Here is a 20334-nt window from a genome sequence, read left to right on the forward strand (position 1 = left end):
AACTACTGAATCTTCTTCTTTGTTCCCAACTTTTGCATTCCAGTCACCCATTATTATCAATGCATCTTGATTGCATGTTTGATCAATCTCCGATTGTAAAAGTTGGTAAAAATCTTCTTTCTCCTCTTCCTTGGCTCTGGTTGTTGGTGCATATATTTGAATGATATAGTGGACTCATTAAAAAAATCTGTCTTTTTTGTAACTGTCTTATTTAACTCTACGTAACATTTTCAAGGTTTATCTGTATTGTAGCATGTACAAGAATTTAATTTTTCCTCATGTGATAGTTGATTGTATTTACTATGTCCCATAGTATGTCCTATGTATGTCCTATAGTTTGTTTATTCATTCATCTGTCAATGGACATTTCAGTGTTTCCAACTTTTGCCTCTTGTGATTAGTGCTGCACTGAACACTGGTGTATATGGTGTGTCTGTTTACTCTCTTGGAGTAGAATCACTGGATCATATGGTAATTCTGTGTGTGACTTTCTGAGTGAGTGAACAGTTAAATCAAACTAAAATATTTTAAAGATTATTCCTGAAATAGTAAGAGATTAATTATTTGCACTACAAAAATATTTTCATTTCCTTGAAATATCATTTTAAAAAATTCCCTAAACACTTTTGGAAAATGGCTACACCTAAACGCAGTTCTTTTCAGCAAACCTTTAGATTTATTATTTTATTATCCATCCTAAGCACAGTAGAAGCTGGTTGGGATATCTACATAATTATCTCAGTGCTCCTCACTCCTCTTCCCTTTGGCTGTAGTGACCTTGCTTTATTTATGAGTCTGTATCAGAAATGTTCAACATCTCAGTATGGAGAAGTCAAATTTAATCCCTAGTTTTTGGTTGAGGAATGGACACTAACTCTGCATAGTTAAGATTGCCTGCTATCAGGAACAATGGGTTCCTGCTGAAAGCTTCTCTGGGTGCTGTTTTGTTACACACAAAAATAAAATAATGTCTTCTGTAACATGCACTGAAAATTTGAGAAAATGGGGAAAAAGCAACCAACAAAACAAAACAAAGAACTTACTCGTGTGGTCTTGATTTTATTGCCTGTAGCACACATCCATCCAGAGTTGTCAGGTAGCGTCTTACACTCTTCCCCCTCTAGGCAAGGCTCCATTTCACACCACCATTTTCCAATCACGATGGAGGCTGTGCAAAACCAGAAACAACAGTATTTGTGATTAATTCACACAAACTGAACCCCTACCTTGTCCTTGTGCGAAGGTGAATGCTTTTTCAAATACACAATAAAGAGCCTGCTATTCTCTTTTGCAACTGGTGAAGAAATTTATGTTAGGGGGGAAAATGGGATTTTTCATTAATAAGTCCAAAAATATAACATAATTTGGCCTCATTAAGTAGCATCTTACCTAAAATCTTTATGTAGGTTGAAACAAATGGACTGGGATCACTTTCTTTTTGATTCTTGAGAAATTTAATTTTTGTTTGTTAATTTTTGTTGGTCATGGACATTGCACTCTTTGTTTCCAGAAAGGGAGAAGCTATCAGAAATAAAGGCCCTTCAGAAATAGCTGCCTCATTCTTTCCAGAAAGTAGCCACACAATTTTAATGGGCTAATTCCCAGAGTTTCTAAGAACTTCATTGACCCACCAAAAGAATAAGAAGAAAAAGCTGAAAGTGAAAATGAAAGGCTGTAAAATAAAACCAGAGTAATAATAAATGAAATTACTTGTTTACATACAGAAGTATATTTAATATGAAATGTGGTCACATTAAAATGATGTGATGTGGGTAGAACTTTCAAAAGTTGAGTCTCTGATAAAACAGCCTTACTTTTTGGGACAAAATCAAGTATGACCACAATTGAAAGCTGGTCGTAAAATAAGTGTTTATGTTAAAAACCAGTGAGTAGACTCATTAAATACAAATCAAGGAGATCCACACCTTCTTGAATGTGCTGTGTAACAAGTGAATTCTGCAAAAGCGCCAGTAATTTTTTTAGTTTACCATGACAACCGTGCATCATAAGTCTACCAGGCCTTCTCCATTCATCCTCTCCCAGGTGTCCATCCACCTTCTTTCTGTATCAACACTGTCTCAAAGGACTGTTTTTACACTAGTCTAAAAATGTAGTTCTTTTTTTAACCTACTCTCTACACACCACAAATGAATCTCCACCATGATGTTTATTTCCTACAGCAAAGAAGCCAAATGACATCTGTTAATTATCATTAAAATGAAAGGAAGTAAACTTTGCAACAAAACATCAGCATATTAGAATTCTCTAAACATCCAGCATTCACTGGAAGAATTAAAATCAGAATGTTTAAAAAATTCAGACATCTGCATTTAGTTTTTCTTTCTTTCTTCTACTTTTTCCTTACGTCAATCTTTCTTTCCTTGCATGTTCAAGGTTGCACTAACTTTACTTTGAGTAAAAATTGCTATGCAGGATTATATATGCAAAATCATATGGACTCTGTTGTGTTGAAAATTTAAAGAATGTTTTTATTTCTTTATACTTTACTGTAATTTAAGGGAAAATTTACAAAGCAAATTGGTTTTTCATGAAAACATTAATCACATTTTGTCTTATAAAATGATTCACCATATCCACAGTGTAATCACACTCTGTTCTCACTTTCACTTGTTCCTACTAATATTTCTGTTCCATCTCCTTTTCCTGCCCTTTTGTATTTTATCCCTAGAAAACAGAAGCTTTTGTCTTTGTATTCGTGAGTATTCTAAGGAATGACCACTTACTGGTATTACTGTTCACCTTAAGCATATAAGTCTATTTTTCAGTTGAAACTACAGTCTTGGGGATGAGTTTTGTTCCTTCCAGGTTGAAGGGTGACTAGGGCCACACACAGTCTCTGATGTTCTAGCAGTCTCCAGCAGATCAGCAATCTGGTCACTTTAATTTTTTTTTTTTTTTAGTTTTGTTCCAGATTTCCCCCTACCCTATCCAGGATTTTGTAGTGTTCTCTTCTAGAGAACACTAGTCAGCATTGCACCTAGTTCTTCTGATCTCAGGTTGTGAAAATAGAAGTTGGTGAGGTTCTTTAGTCCTTTGGATTACTTGTTTCCATACAACTTTGCTTTCCCTGTCCCCTTCTTCATGTCAGATATGACTAGGTCAAGAATTGCATCTTAAATGACTGCTTTAAAAGACTCTAGTCCCTATTTACGAGAGCTATTGTTGTTGTTGAGTACCATCCAGTAGGAACCAGCCTATAGCTGACCCAGCAGGAGGTTTTCAGAGACAGTAAATCTGACAGGAGGATATGCACATCTTTCTCTTGTGGAGCAGATGGTGGATTTGAACCACATGCCTTTGGGATTGAAGGATAGTTTCTCACCATTAGGCTACCAGTGCTTACCAAATTAAGATGTGTAGTACTGTATTTGAGGACTATGCTACACCAAATGTCTTTAATAGTCCCAGAGACTATTGTCCTAAGGCACCAGGACCAGAAATTTATTCTCTCAGAAAGTTTAGTTCTGATGAAAATTTTTACTTAGATTTTTCTCTTCCTGGTTCAGCTATATGTTATTGTTGTTATTTGCCATCATGTTGCCTGCATCTCACAGTAACCTTATGTACAGCAGCTCTGAAGCTTGATTTGTCCTTAGCTAGTCTCACTTATTCTGATACACCAACCCCATTGCTCTGGTTACTGTATCAATCCATCTCATCTGGGGTCTTCCTCTTCTGCCCTGTCCTTCCACACTTCCAAGTATGATGTCCTTCTCTCAGGTCTTGTCCCTCCTGAACACATGCCCAAAATATATGAGACAGAGCTTAAAAATCCTAGCTTCCAAGAAGGAACTTGATTTCACCCTCTCTAAGACAGATCTATTTGTTTTCTTGTCATTCCATGGTATGTTCAAGACTCTTCTCCAGCACCACAATTTGAAGTCATTGATTCTTCTTCTATCATCCTTAGTCATTGTGCAGCTTTCTGATGCATGACAATATATAGATGGATATATTTCTAGAATATACTGATGTGAATGTGGAACTATGATCTGTCAAATATATGTATCACCTTTCATGTGTCAGTTAGCCAAATTGTGGTGGTTTGTGTGTTGCTGTGGATCTGGAAACTATGTCACTGGAATTTCAAATATCAGCAAAGTTACCCATGGAGGCCAGGTTTCAATAGAGCTTCCAGACAAAGACAGATTGAGAAGCAGAAACGAAACCAACAGGCCTTGGGAAACTTCATGGACAATAGAAGAACACTGTTGGATATAGTGCTGGGAGTAAGCCCCTCAGATTGGAAGGTAATAAAAATGTGACTGGGAAAGAGCTGCCTCCTCAAAGTGATGCAGATGGAATAAGCTCTCAGGCAGTGCTGATGTAGGAATACTAAAAATGAAGGGGAACAGCTGCAGACATATATTAATAATTAGAATATGGAGTGTAAGAAATATGAATCCAGGAATTGGAAGTTGTAAAGAATGAAATGAACATAAAGATAGGTGTTAGTGAGCTGAGACAAGCTGCTATTGCTCATTTTGAACCAGACAATCACATGACCTATAGACTGAAAGAGATAAATTGAAGAGGAATGTGGTTGATTATCAAAAAGAGTATTTGAAGATACATCATGAGGTTCAATTCTGTGAGTAATAGATACACTGTACATGCATACAAGGAAGTCCTATTGGCACAACTATTATTAAAACATATGCACCAAACATGAAAGCCAAAGATGAAGAAATGAGTATTTACACCAATTTTTGCAGTTTGAAATCAATGGGACATCCAATCTAGATGCACTAATATTAACTGGTGACTGGAATGCAAAAGTTGGAAACAAAGTATTTGGAAAATACAGTCTTGGTGACAAAAATGAGGCTGAAGATCAAAAGACAAAATTTTATGCAATGAATGATATATTAATTGCAATTATTTTTAAGGCCCATAAGTGGAACCTATTCACTTGGAGTTTACCTGATAGGCTACTCAGAAATCAGATTGCAAAAATCTGCAAAAAGACACTTTGGAAAGGTCAATACCAGCAGTCAAAACCAGACCAAGAGATGACTGTGAAACAAGCCATCAATGACTCATTGTCCAGTTAACATTGAAGTTGAAAGTAAGTGTATCTCAACTAAAGTAAAAAAAAAAACCTCTTAAGAATATATTTGCTACATTAAATAGTAATGACAGTAGACATGAGTTGTAGGATGACATCAAGGTTATCATCCATGAAGATAGCAAAAGGTCATTGCAAAGGCAGAGGAGAAATAAAAATTGCTCCAGAATAAAAAGAAGAAGGAGAAAAAAAGGGGGAGGGGGAGAATGTAGAGGTAAGAAACCCGAAGAAAAGGTTTCAAAAGTCAGTTTGTAAAGACAAAGTGTTATAATGAAATGTGCATGGAGGTAAAGTTAGAAAACCAAAAGGGAAGAACAAACTCAACGTTATGCAATCTGAAAGAACTGAGAACAAATTCAAGCCTAGAGTTGTAACATTGAATAATTCTGTGGGGAAAATCTTGAATGATGCTAGATTCTTCAAAAGAAGATGGAAGGATATTACTAAAAAAGAAACTACAGACCAATATCTCTCATTAATATAGATGCAAAAATCCTTAACAAAATACCGGCCAGTAGACTCTAACAGCATGTAAAAAAAAAATTCATCATGACCATGTGAGATTCATAACAGGTATGCAAAGATGTTTTAACGTAAGAACAAAACAATCAATGTAACTCATCACATTAGCAAAGCAAGTAGTAAGAACTACATGACTACAATTGATGCAGAAAAGGCTTTTGACAAAATCCAATGTCCTTTCCTGGGTAAAATGCCCAGCAAAATAGAAATAGAAGGGAATTTCCTCTTGTTGCTGTTGTTATGTGCTGTCAAGTTGCTTGCAACTCATAGTGACCCTATGTACAACAGCCCTAAACCCTGCTCTAACCTGTTCCAATAACACTGCCTCTGACACACCCATCCTGATTTGTTTTCTTAACAGTCCATGGTATTTTCAATACTATTCTCCAGCACTACAGCTCAAAGGCATCAATTCTCCTTCTATCCTTTCCTAGTCATTGTCCAACTCTCTGATGCATAACAAGTGATTGCAAAGACCACAGCCTGTATCAGATGCACCTTAGTCTTCAGAGTGACACCATTGGTCTTCAGTACCCTGGCGAGGTCCCTAACAGCAGACTTTTCCATCTCAATACTTTTTTTTTATTTCCCCTACATAGTGAAAAAATATATATGCAAAATCAAGAGCCAATATCATTCTCAATGGAGAAAGACAAAAAGCACCCTCCTTGTGAACAGAGACAAGACAGGGATGTCCATTGTCACCACTCCTATTCAATATTGTACTGGAAGTATTTGCTAGGGCAATACAACAAGAGAAGAAAATAAAAGGCATCCATATCAGCAAAGAGATGGTGAAACTCTCACCGTATGCAAATGATCTGATAATACATACAGAAAACCCCAAGGACGCAACAAAAAACTGTTAGATCTAGTAAATCAATGGGATTACTCTACAATAACAAAGAGAAAAGAGACAAGGAAACTAAGAAAGCAATACAATTTACAATAGCCAGCCACAAACTGAGATACTTGGAATAAACCTAGCTAGAGACACAAAAGACCTTTACATTTTGTCAGGGTATATTCCAAGCAGTGGATTAGCTTAATATTATGGAATTTATATGTTCAGCTTTTTGAGGAAATGCCAAACTGCCTTCCAGAGTGGTTGTGCCATTTTACAATCACATAAACAACATATAAATGTTATTCTATTTCACCACATCCTTCCCAACATTTATTACTTGCTACCCTGCTAAACTTTGCCACTGCTACTCATTGTGGTTTTGATATGCATCTCTCTTATTGCCAGTGATTTTGAGGATTTCTTCATGTCTGTTGACCATCTGAATATCCTCTGTGAAAAGTCTCTCCATGTCTCTTTCCCATTTTGTAACTAGATTATCAGTCTTTTTCTTATGGAGGCCCAGGTGTGTTCTGCAAACTTTTGTTATAAGGATCATGTCTGATATGGTATTGCTAAATATTTGTTCCCAATTAGTAGGTTTTTCCTTTTACCCTGTTAGAAAATGTTTTTTGATGAGCACAGAGATTTAATCTTTAGAAGTTCCATTCATCAATTTTATTCTCTTCAGAATGTGCATTTCTGGCTGTATTTGGCAGTCTCTTTATATGATAGACTAGGCCTTCTAAAAACAAACAAACAAACAAACAAACAAACAGCAAACAACAAACAAACACCACAATAAAAGTCCCAAAACAAAAGACTTTTACAAAGAAAACTACAAAACACTTCGGAAAGAAACAATAAAAGACCTATATAAATAGATAAATGTTCCTTATTCATGAATAGGAAGAGTCCATATAGTGAAAATGACAATCCTTCCTGAAGCAGTCTGCATGTTTAATTCAATACATATATTTACATATTTAATACAATACAGAGAATTCAATCCAATACCGATACCAATTTCATTTTTCAAAATGATAGGAAAGGCAATTGACAGGTTTGGTTAGAGAGGAAAGAGACTTTAAATAAGCAAAACACTTCTGGAAAACCAACATTAAGTGGGAGGCATAGTCCTCTCTGACCTCAAAACCTATTACACAGCTATAATAACCAGAACAACATGGTACTGGTGCAATGACAGGCACATAGGCCAATGGAACACAATGGAGAACACATAAATTAATTCATCAATCTATGATCCACTGTTACTCGATTAGGACACAAAACTTATCAAAGGGGGAAACCACAACTTCTTCTACAAATGGTACTTGCAAAACTGAAGCACTACATGCAGAAAGATAAACAGGATGCACTATTCTCACCATATAAAAAAATAAACTCAAGGTGGATATGACACCTAGGGATAAAGCCCCAAATGATAAAGATCATAAGAGACAAAGGACCACCCTTAAAAGGCCTAGCCATTGTATAAAAAGTCTGACAAATACAGTCAGAAATAAACAACCAGCTGAGGAAAAAAATTGATGAATGGGATCTTGTAAATATTACACCCCTGTGTGCATAAAAATTTTTTTCCAATAGGGTGAAAAGACAACCTACTGACTGCGAAAACATTTGGCAATACCACCTTAGACAAGGGTCTCATAGCAAATTTTTACAGAATATTACAGGGATTCCACAAGAAAAGACTGATATCCAATTACAAGATGGACAAAAGACATGAGAAGACCTTTCACAGTGGAAGACTTTCAGATGGTCAACAGACACATGAAGAAATTACCAAAATCACTGACAGTAAAAACTAGAATAATTTAACAGAACAGCAAGCCACAGCTGGTCAGGTTGTGGAGAGACTGCAACCCTTACTTATTGTTGGTGGAAATGTAAAATGGTCCAACCACTGTGGAAAGCGGTGTGGCACTTTCTCAAAAAGTTGCAAATAGAGATACCATTTGACCCAGCAATTCCACTACTGGGAATATACTCTAAAGAGACCATAACTGCCATCCAAGCAGATATATGTACACCACTGTTTATTGAAGCTTTGTTCACAATAGCAAGGAGTTGGAAACAACCTAAGTGCCGATCAACAAATGAATGGATAGAGAAGCTGTGGTATATTCACACAATGGAATACTACAGTGCATTGAAACACAAGGAACTCATTCAATATTATTCAAAATGGTGACCCTGGAGAACATTATCCTGAGTGAAATATCTCAGTCACAAAAGGACAAACACTGCATGGTGCCACTGTTGTAGAATGAGACTAACATCAGAGTTGGGGAAAGAATGAGAAAAACTGGATAAATTATGTATACTGCATTGAAACGTATGAGGGAAAGAACAGTTCAAAAGCAATATATTATAGGGCATTATGATTATCATAAGAGTCCACAATGAAGGTTGCAGAGTGTAGTATACTAGGGGCGAGGTGGTGGTGGTGCAGCGGAACTGTATACCAATGAAGGAATTTTTCTTTTACTTTTCCGAAATTAGCAAACTGGGGGGGGGGGTGTGAAGAAAAGTGCAACAATGAATGAATGGAAATCCAAAATCTCTGAAAATGTTCATTAAAATTAATTTTTAAAAAAATCATTGACAGTAAGAGAGATGCCAATCAAAATCACAGTGAGATACCATTTCACCCCAGTAGCAGTGGCAAAGTTTAACTAGACAGCAAGCAATAAATGTTGGAGAGGAGACAGAGAGATAGGAACTCTGTACACTGTTGGTGGGATTGTAAAAATGGTATAACCACTATGGAAGGTAGTTTGGTGTTTCCTCAAAAAGATGAACATAGAAATTCCATATTATCCAGCTATTCCACTCCTTGGAATATGTTGTTTTTGTTATGTGCTGTCGAGTCGCTTGCGACTCATAGCAACCCTATGTACAACATCCCTAAACCCTGCTCTGTCCTGTGTCAATAGCACTATCTCAGACACAGTGTCCCTGGTTACGCCCGTCAGTGGATCAATCTACCTCATAGGGGGTCTTCCTCTTCTCTGCTGTCCTTCTACACTCCCAAGCATGATGTCCCTCTCCAAGGACTGGTCCCTCCTTGCAACATGTCCAAAGTATGTCAGATAAAGCTTCAGAATCCTTGTCTCCAAGGAACAGCCTGGTTTAACCCTCTCCGGGATGAACCTGTTCATTTTCTCAGCAGTCCATAGTGCATTTAATATTTTTCTCCAGCACCACAGCTCAAAGGCATCAATTCTATCTTCCCTAGTCATTGTCCAACTCTCTGATGCATATCAAGTGATTGCAAAGACCATGGCCTGTATCAGATGCATCTTAGCCTCCAGAGTGACACCATTGCTCTTAAGTAGTTTGGAGAGGTCCCTAACACCAGACTTTCACATCGCAATACATCTTTTAATTTCCTGGCTGCTGGTGTCAAGTGTGTTGACTGTGGAGCCAAGAAAACTAAAGCTGTGAAGAATCTCAATAACTACACCATCTATCCTGATGCTGTTAATTGGTCCAGTGGTGAGAATATTTGTCTTCCTGATATTGAGCCTCAATCCATATTGAAGGCTGCAGTCCTTAACCCTCTGCAGCAAGTGCTTCAGGTCCTCCTCAGTTTCAGCAATCAGGGATGTGTCATCTGCATAATGCAGATGGTTGATTGATCTTCCACCAATCCTGATGCCACATTCCTCCTTATAGAGCCCAGCCTCCCAGATGATCTGTTCTGCATACAGGTTGAAAAGGTATGGAGACAGGACATATCCCTGGCATAAACCCTTCCCAATTTTGAACCATGCAGTGTTTCCTTTTTCCTTGCTCTGTTCTGATGACTGCCTCTTGTTCAAGTATCAGTTTCGCTCACATTAGCACAGTCAAGTGTTGGGATTCCCATTCTTTCCAGAGTCAGCCAAAGTTTGTTATGATCCACACAGTCAAACACCTTTGCATAATCAATGAAGCACAGATAGACATTCCTCTGGTACTCCTTGCTTTCAGCTAAGATCCATATAACACTAGCTACAATATCCCTAGTACTACGACCCCTTCTAAACCCAGCCTGGACTTCTGGCAGTTCTCTGCTGATGTGCTGTTCCAGTTGTTTTTGGATAATCTTCAGTAAAATCTTGCTTGTGTGTGAAATCAATGATATTGTTCTGTAGTTTCCACACTCTGTTGGGTCACCCTTTTTTGGGATGGGAACAAATATAGATCTCCTCCAGTCAATTGGCCAAGTGGTTATTCTTTAGATTTCTTGGCACAACTTGGTGAGCACGTCCAGGGAAGCATCTGTTAGTTGAAATACATCAATTGGTATACCATCTATTCCTGGGGGCTTATTTTTTGCTATTTCGTTTAAAGCAACTTGAACTTCCTCCTTCATAAGTATAGGCTCTTGCTCATATGTTGTTGCATTAAATTCTGTGTCTGCCAATTCCTTTCGATACAGTGACTCAGTATATTCTTTCCATCTTCTTTTAATACTTCCTGGATCATTTAATAGTCTGTGTAAAGCATCCTTGATTATCGCAACTCGAGGTTTCAATTTGTTCTTCAGTTCCTTGAGCTTAAGAAATGCTGACCAAGTTCGGCCCTTTTGATTTTCTGACTCCAGCTCCTTGCACATTTCATTGTAATATTTTACTTTGTCTTCCTGCTCTGCCTTTTAGAATCTTCTGTTCAGCTCTTTAGTATCTTGCTCCAGTGCAACATTCAGTTACTTCTGACACCCATTTTGGTCTTTTCTTCCTCCTCTGTCTTTGTAATGACCATTTGCACTCTTCCTGGATAATACTCTTGATATCCTACCACAACTCATCTGGTCTTCCCGCATTAGTGTTCAAGGCTTCTAACCTGCTCCTGAGATGGTTCTGAAATTCAGGTGGGTTCGACTCAAGGTCATATTTTGGTTCCTGTGGATTTGGTTTAATTTTTTTTCCGCTTCAGCTTGAACTTACATATGAGTAGTTGGTGGTCTGTTCCACAATCAACTCCTGGCCTAGTTTTCACAGCTCATATTGAGCTTTTCCAGAGATTCTTTCTGCAAATGTAATCAATCTGATTCCTGTGCATATACCATCAGGTGAAATCCATGTGTATAACCTGCATTTATGTTTCTTATAAAACGTATTCGTAGTGAGTAAGTCATTGTTTGTGCAAAATTCAATCATTCTATCTCCAGCTTCATTTTCGTCACTGAGTCCATGTTTTCCAACTACTGATTCTTCTTCTCTGTTTCAAACTTTTGCATTCCAGTCACCCATTATTATTAATGCATCTTTATTGCATGTTTGATTGATACCTGACTGTAAAACTTGGTAGAAATCTTATATTTCCTCTACTTTAGTTCTGGTTGTTGGTGCATGTATCTAAATGATAGTGGTATTCACTGGACGTTCTTGTATGCATATGGATATTATCCTGTCATTAATTATGTTGTATTTCAAGACAGGTCTAGAAATGACTTTTTAACTATTAAAGCAGCCGCATTTTTCCTCAACTTTTCATCTTCGGAGTAATATATCATATGATCATCTGACTGAAAATGCCTTATGCCAGTCTATCTCATTTCACCAATACCTACTATGTCAACATTTATGCGTTCCATTTCTTTCTTAACAATATCTCATTTTCCTACATTCATGGTTCTCACATTCCATGTTCCTATTACTAGTGTCTGCTTACAACTGTAACTTGGAATATACCCAAGGAAAATTAGGACTGAGACACAAACGCAGATTTGCACACCAATGTTTATAGCAGCGTTATTAACCATCTTAAGAATATCGAAACAGTTCAAATGTTTAACACGTTGCCGCAAATTACATTAAATACATTAAAACAATACATTAATATATTTTTTTAAAAATGTGTTTCTAAGCACAGTCGTCAATTTAAAAGTGTGTGGCAACGTGTTAACCACAATCCAATGGATTGATAAATTGTGGTACATTAACACAATGGAATACTATGCAGTACTCAGGTTTTGAAAATTACTATGTAATTTGGGAGAGACTGGATAGCATTATGCTGAGTGAATTAATTCAGTCTCATAAAGACAAATACTATATGAGACTATTTTTGTAAAAGTAGAAAGATAACTAGTAAAATGTATATGAGGATCCAAGAAGGGAAGGGGAAGAGCAAAAAGATCAGGATGGGTATGGGGGAAAATCATAGGGTTGTACAATTTGATGGATGGAGAAGGATTCGGTAAAGGAAATTGGAAAAATAGTTCACTGTTGATTAAATTTATAAAATATAATGCGTGGGAATGATTGTATGAAACACAATGTGAAGGAAAGATAGTGTGAAACACAATGTACATGAACCTTTTATGAGAAACATTTTTTTTAAAAAGAGAGAATATTGAAGGAATACAGAGTCACTGTTCCAAGAAGAATTGGTTGATAGGAAATCATTTCAGTAAATAGTGTATGAACAAAACCCAATACTACTGCAAAAAAGACATCTAAGATGCAGTGAAGGCATTGTAAAAGGAATAAGACCTCATGAACTGGTGGAATACCAATTGAAATGTTTCAGGAAACAAACATAGTGCTGGATATGCTCACTAGTCTCTGTCAAAAATATAGTAAACAGTTACCTGGCCAGGTGACTGGAAGAGGTCCATATTTGTTTCACAAACAAATTTTCCATTCCCCCAAATAATTATCCAACAGAATGTGAACATTGCCAAACAATATAATTGTTACAACGTGTAAGTAAAATGTCACTGAATATCACTTGAAAATGGATGTAACAGTGTATCTATGTGGAGCTGACAGAAGCTCAAGCTTTATTTAGAAGAGGCCATGACACTAAGGGTATAAATGTTCATGTCAGATAGATCTTGGCTGAAATTGTAAAATTCAGAGACATGCTTATTTGTGTTTATGGGAAGGCATTTGAATGTGTGGATCATACAAATTATAGCTAACATTGAGAAGAGTGGAAATCCTAGAACATTTATTTATGCTAATATGAAATATATATCTTGACCAAGAAGCTGCTGTCATCTGAACTGAGTAAGGTAACACTGTATAGTTTAGAATCAAGAAGGGCGTGCATGATAGTTGTATTTCTTTTTTTCTTTTAAATCCGCATCTATTGAATCTCTATGCTAAGCAAATGAACTGCTAAGTCAGACACTATGAAGCTGACTGCGGTGTCCGAATAGGAGGAAGACTCATCAACAAGCTGTGTTATGAAAAAATTTTGCTTGCTGAAAAAGAGGAGGACATGAAATCCTTGCTGCAGAAAATCAAGGACAACAGCACTTGGTATGGATTACATGTCAACCCCAAGTAAACAAAGGTCCTCACCACAGGACTAATAATCAACCTTATGATAGATGAAGAAAAAGTTTGAAGCTATCAATGATTTCATCTTCCTTAGATAAACAATCAAAACCTTTGATACTAGCAGTCAAGAAATCAAGAAGTATATTGCACTGGGCAAGTCTACTGTCAGGGACCTCTTGACAATTCTGAAGAGCAATGATGTTAGTTTGAAGAATAAGGTATGTCTGATTCAGGCCATGGTCTTCCCAATCAACTGCTAGACATCAGAGAGCTGGATGACAGAAGAATTGTTGGCTTTGAGATGTGGTGCTGGAGAACAGTACTGAATGGACCGACAAAAGTGTAGCTAAGTCTAGGTGAAAGTGTAGAAGTGTAGCGAGAATGCTCTTTAGAGGCAAGGATGGTGAAGTTTTCTCTTTCATACTAGATGAGGCTAATCCTTGGAAATGGACTTAATGCTTGGAAAGTTGGAGGGTGGGTGAAGAAGAGAATGCTCAAAGAGATGTATTGACCCCTGGACTTCAGCAATGGGCTCAAGTTTATCAGAGATGATGACAAGTTTCAGGTTGGCGGTTCATAGTGGTGCTATGAGTTGTACCCAACTTGAAGGCACCCAACAACAACAACTTAGACCAAGAGACTGTTTTGTAAACAGAACAAGAGAACACTGCATCGTTTAAAATCAGAAAAAGTATGCATGAAGGTTGCATCCTTTCTTGATATCTATTCTATTTGTATTCTGAGAAAATCATTGGAGAAGATGAACTATGCATCTGAAAGTTGGACAACAAATAAAGAAGACTGAAGAAGATGCCTTTCAGTTGTGGGGCTTGTGAAAGGTATTGAATAAACAATGGATTCCAAAACAATAAACAAATCTGTCTTGAAGAAAGAGCAACCAGAGTGCTTTGTGGAGGCAAAGACAGTGAAATTTCATCTCAAATACTTTGGCCATATACTTTGACCATATTCCTAGTAGAAAGACATCGTCCTGGGAAAGGTAGAGGGTCAGATAAAGAGAAAAAAGACAAGAGAAATTGATACAGTGATTACTACAATGAGCTAGAGCTTGCTAGAAATCATGAGTATGGTGCGGGATAGGACAAGGTTCAGTTATGTTGTTCATAAGGTTACTATGAGTTATGGTCAGTTCAACAGCAACTAACAACAACAACTACTACTACTACTACTACTACTACTACTACTACTACTACTACTACATGCATGTATGGTAATGAGTGGAATCCTTTTCACCTGCCTGTATCTGTTTCTCCTGCCTATATGCCTACATTTTATTTGTAGATTAGCTGCTCTGAAGGACTTGGCAAAAACAAAACAAATCAAGAGGAATTGACTGTACACCAATTGACATATTTCAACAAACTGATGCTCTTCTGGATGTGCTCACCAGGTTATGCCAAAAAATTTGGAGGACAACTCCCTGGTAAACATGAACTAATGTGAAACTTATACTTGGACCAGGAAGCAGTCCTCAGAACTGAGCAAGGAAACACTGCATGGTTCAAAATCAGGAAAGAATTGTGTCAGAGATAAGTCCTATCTCCAAACTTAGTCAATCTATATTCGGAACAGATCATACAGGAGGCTGGACTATTTAAGGAGGAATGTGGCATCATGATTGAAGGAAGACTCATCAACAACCTACGTTATACAGATAACACAACCTTACTTGCTGAAACTAAGGAGGACTTGAAATATTTGATGTAGAAGGTCACAGACTGTAGTCTTCAATATGGATTGAAAACAAAGAGTCTCATCAGCAGGCCAATTGGCAGTACCAGGATACATGCAGAAGAGTTTGAGATTGTTAACAATTTCAGCTTGTTTGGCTCCACAATCAACATTCTTGGCACCAGCAATCAAGAAATCAAAAGATGAATTGCACTGGGAATATCTGCTGTCAGGGACATTTCCATTGAGAAGCAGCAATGTCGGTCTAGAGACTAATGTGAGCTTGATCTAGGCCATGGTTTTTGCAATTAATTGCTACTCATCAGAGACCTGGACAAGGATGACAGAAGAATAATCTATGTCTTTGAGTTCTGTGTTGGAGATGAGTCATGAACATCCCATGGACTGCCAAGTAAACAAATAGGTGTGTCTTTGAGAGGGTGAATTTTCTCCTTGGAGGCTAGGATTTTGAACCTCCATCTCACATACTTTGGGCATGTGGCCAGGAGGGACTGGTCTTTGGAGGAGGACATCACACTTGGAAGGGTGGAGGAACAATGTAGGAGAGGAAGACCCAGATGAGATGGATTTACACAGTATCTGGGGCTACAGGTGTTGATGTTTTGGAGTCAGTGAAACTGGCTCAGAAGAGGGAAAGTTCAGAGCTTTTGCACATAGAGTTCTACGAGTCACAACACATAACAATAACATAATATTTTACTGATCCTCTTTTTATTGTATATTGCCTTTCCTTACAACCATCTTAGTGTGTGCTTTTTATTTATTGACTGAATTTTTACTCTGTTCTCCATTTCCATCCCTGCTAACTACCTGAGAATGATACTTTATTCCCTGTGTATATACCTCTATTTAGATTTTTCCAATAATGGATTAATACAATATTGAATTATTTCACTTAGCATAATATCCTATAATATCCTACAGATTCAGCTATGTTATGCAGTATTTTATGAATTCTTCATAATATTTCAGTGTTACATAGTATATCATTCATCTATTTATAAGCACCTTGTTATTTCTGTACCTTTGCTATTATAAATAATGCTGCAGTGAACATGGGTGTTCATGTATATAAGAAATATCTTTCAAACATAATTTTGTCCAAATTTGATTTTTGTTATATATTTGGATACAACAAAGCAATGTTAACCCTTAATGAGACAGACTGACAGAATGATTGCAACATTAGGCTCGAGTATGTCAGAGATGAGGAAGATGTCACAGGATAGGACAGGGGTCCAATATAGTACTCAACTAGACAGAACCTCTCAACAGCAATGAGCAACGTTAACTGTAATTCCATTATGTGATACACATACATAGGAAATAAAAGCCTGTTACTCATTCTGTTCTGCATATAGGCAATATGATATTCACTTAAAACACAGTTTTAACAGATGTAAATCCTCTGCAAAAGTGAAATTTATTTTGACTACTTTTATTTTAATATTTAATTCCATCAAATGAAGAAAATTCTGTTTATAGTGGTGTTTGCTGCAATTGAGTTAATTTCAACACACAGCAACTTTACGCACATGAGAACCAGTGTGTTCATGTCCATTGTTGCTATTATTGTGCTGATTCAACTCACCCAAGGTCCCCTAATGGCTGAAACATGCCTTATTGACTTCAATTGTGAATTTATATGAATGGATGGATGGCAATATTACATGTGAAAAGCTCCTGGTTTGACATCAAAAAATAAAATGGATAGTTGGCAGGAAACAACAACAGCTGCAAAACTTCCAGTAACATAAGATTAAAACCAGGAGTTGGTAGTGTTTATTGAAGACCTGCACTCTGAAACTCCCTCATGGCTAGCACTCAATCAGAAACAGGCCAGTCTCATTTACCACCGTTTCTCAGAGCTCACCTAATATTTCAGTATCATTGCCCTGAATCGAAACCATCAGAAATAGAAATCTTCTGATCTTAGCTCTGAGGAGAAACTGCCTTTCCCAACAGCTCTTCAATTTAACATCCTGTCGCTGCTTTTTTCAGAGGCATGCCCGTAATGAGCAATGGTAACTTGGGTCAGTGTTTAGGATCTTTGCTTCCTTCTAACAGGACTTGCTCCCTCATCTTTATTATCTACTCACTGCTCTGTTGGAACTGACCTACTTTGTTGCAGGCTAACAAAGCAGACTCCTTCTCTAAGCATTAATATTTCCTAAATAAAACTACAGACAGTAGGAAAAGAATATGTTTCAGAATCCATGTAATGGCTTTAATTCAAGGCTGTGAAGGTGCTCTAGTTCATGGGGGCAGAAAGCTCTCTAAGAATAAAAAGTCTCTAGACTTCCATCAGTCTCTGAAAACTCACATTATCATCACTTCTCCTAAACAGAATTTGATAATGTGGCACGACCTTCCAGCTTTTTAGAAGCTAGTTCATTCTTCCAATGTTGCTTGTCAAAAGATCCTATTAGACTAATTTTGTTTCTCACTGATGTGTAACATGGTCATCTTAATTTGTATCACTTCTTACCCTAAGTCAAGCTGCTATCTCTCCAATCCTGATTTTTCTCCTAAACTCTAGCTATAGGGATATTTTATAATATGTTTTGTTTTTTAAAAAAAATGCAAGAGGACTTAAAATCACTTCTTCCTTTAGCCAAATAGCCTAAACCCTTAAACATGATAAATATGAACTGTTGTTATGGGCCATCAAGTCACCTGCACCTCATAGTGACCCTATGTGCTGCAGCTCTGAACACTGCCCTCTCCTGAGCCATTCTCACTGACTCTGATACACATAACCCCATTATCCCTATTACTGTATCAAACCTTCTCATCCAGTGCCATCCTCTCCTGTACTGCCACTCCACCCTTCTGGGCATGATGTCCTTCTTCAAGGACTGATCCTCCTGGCCATGTGCCCAGAGCATGTGTGACAGAGCTTCAAAATATTGCCTCCAAGAGCAGCCTGGTTTCGCTCTCTCCAGAACAGACTTATTTGTTTTCTTGGCATTCCATGGTATGTTCAAGACTCTTCTCCAGCACCACAACTCAAAGGCATTGATTCTTTTTCTGTCATCCTTAGTCACTGTCCAGCTCTCTGATGCATAGCAAGTGATTGTGGACATCATGGCCTGAACCAGGTTCACCTTAGTCTGTAGGCTGATATTGTTGCTCCTGAGTACTCTGGAGAGGTTCCTGACAGCAGATTTTTCCAGTGCAATTTATCTTTGGACTTCCTAACTGCTAGTGCAAGAGTGTTGATTATGGAGCCGAGCAAGCTGTAATTGTTAATAATCTCAATCTCTCCTCCATCTACCATGATACTGCCAACTGGCCAAGTGGTGAAAATCTTTTTTTTCTTCTTGATGTTGAGCTTCAGTCCATATTGAAATCTATAGTACTTGACTTTCTGCAGCATGCGCTTAGGTCCTCTTCAGTTTCAGCAAGCAAGTTTGTGTTATCTGCATAACATAGGTTGTTGATGAGTCTTCCTTCAATTATTATGCCACATTCTTCCTCATAAAGTCCAGCCTCTTGAATGATCTGTTCTGGATAAAGATTGAAAAGGTATGGAGACAGGACCCAATCTTGACATGCTCCTTTCCTGATTTTGAACCATACTGTGTTTCCTTGCTCTATTTTGAGGAAGAGTGAGCAAAAGTTGGTAAAATGAACCAATATTGATGCCATTAACTGCTTTCAGCATAGTCAGCAGTTATGCTGCTGGCTAAAACATAGTGCACCTCAGAGGTTCAAATGAACCAGTTTACCATCTAAACAAACTGGATGCAGAGGCACTGCAAGTTGGAATTGACTTGATGGTGAGTGTCTTTTTTATGTTTTAAAATAGCTATGCTGATAATAAAAATTCAAAAATAAAGATTCTTAAATATATTAAATTATAAACGCCTAGTGAAAGAATAAAAAAGAAGAGCTAAATTTATTGGCGATTTATGCATTCTTGTGCTGGATATTTTAAGGGAACTCTGGTTGACAGAGTAACCAATGGGGCTTGGTTGTACTGCAAAGCAAAAAGCTGTGTGTGTGTGTGGTTCAAACTCACCAAGCCTTGCTTGGTGAAAAAAATGAGTAAAAAAATGAAAGAATGAAAAAAAAAAAAACCAAATCAAAACCTGGTGAAAAGATGAGTAGTCTCCTCTTGTTACCTGATGAAGGGTCACTTCAAGTTGAAACTAATTTAGTGGCAGTGAATTTGAAGCTTTTCTTTATGTTTTATTGAGTGCTTGACAATGTGTTTTATTTCATATTTCTGGCAAACCCATAAAGGCGGTATTATTTCCATCTCATTTTACAAATAAGGAAACACATCGAAAGAGGTTAGTAAACTTTCCTAAGCTCACCCAGGCAGGCTATGAAGAAATTAATATTCACATCTAGGCCTGCATAGCTACAAAATTGAAGTTGTTCATCAGGACAGTGATAATTCATCCCAGCTTTGTGCCTAGTAATCCCAGGACTCTTAAAATCATTTATTGACCGCTGAGAGAATGAATGAATCTTTGTTGTGTTTTTATTGAAAATTCATTTCATGCCAAGTACAAACACTTGTGGAAAATAAAAATAATTATTCTCATGAATCTGATGTTGAGTCAATCCCAAATCATAGTGCCCTGTAGGATACAGAACTGCCCCAGAGGGCTTCAGAACAGACTGGACATCATTCTACTAGAGTGCAGCAGGTGGAGTCATAACCCTGACCTCTGGGGTAGGATCTGAGAACTTAGCCCTTGAGACATCAGATCTCTACTTTTTTTTTTTTAAATTAACCTAAAAAGTAATTTAGACAATAATCAGTTTATCACTTGATTTTTTTAATCTGACATATGTACTGCTTGGTGCTGATTATTTCTAGCATTTTAATAGAAATGCCCCCAAAAGAA

The 20334-nt window shown here is 37.3% G+C and overlaps 1 protein-coding gene across 1 annotated transcript in view; it reads right to left on the minus strand.

Annotated features, from left to right (window-relative positions):
* The window catches only part of LOC102850783 (protein FAM19A1-like), a 1008886-nt gene that overhangs the window by 25475 nt on the left and 963077 nt on the right, over positions 1 to 20334 (minus strand). Inside the window, exon 4 of the mRNA XM_006895951.1 lies at positions 1044 to 1168. Coding sequence (XP_006896013.1) covers positions 1044 to 1168 — 125 coding nt within the window. The remainder of the gene's footprint in view (positions 1 to 1043; positions 1169 to 20334) is intronic.

Source organism: Elephantulus edwardii, unplaced genomic scaffold (assembly GCF_000299155.1).
Source record: "Elephantulus edwardii isolate Elephantulus edwardi_28Jun2011 unplaced genomic scaffold, EleEdw1.0 scaffold00177, whole genome shotgun sequence".
In the NCBI taxonomy this organism is placed as follows: Eukaryota; Metazoa; Chordata; class Mammalia; order Macroscelidea; family Macroscelididae; genus Elephantulus; species Elephantulus edwardii.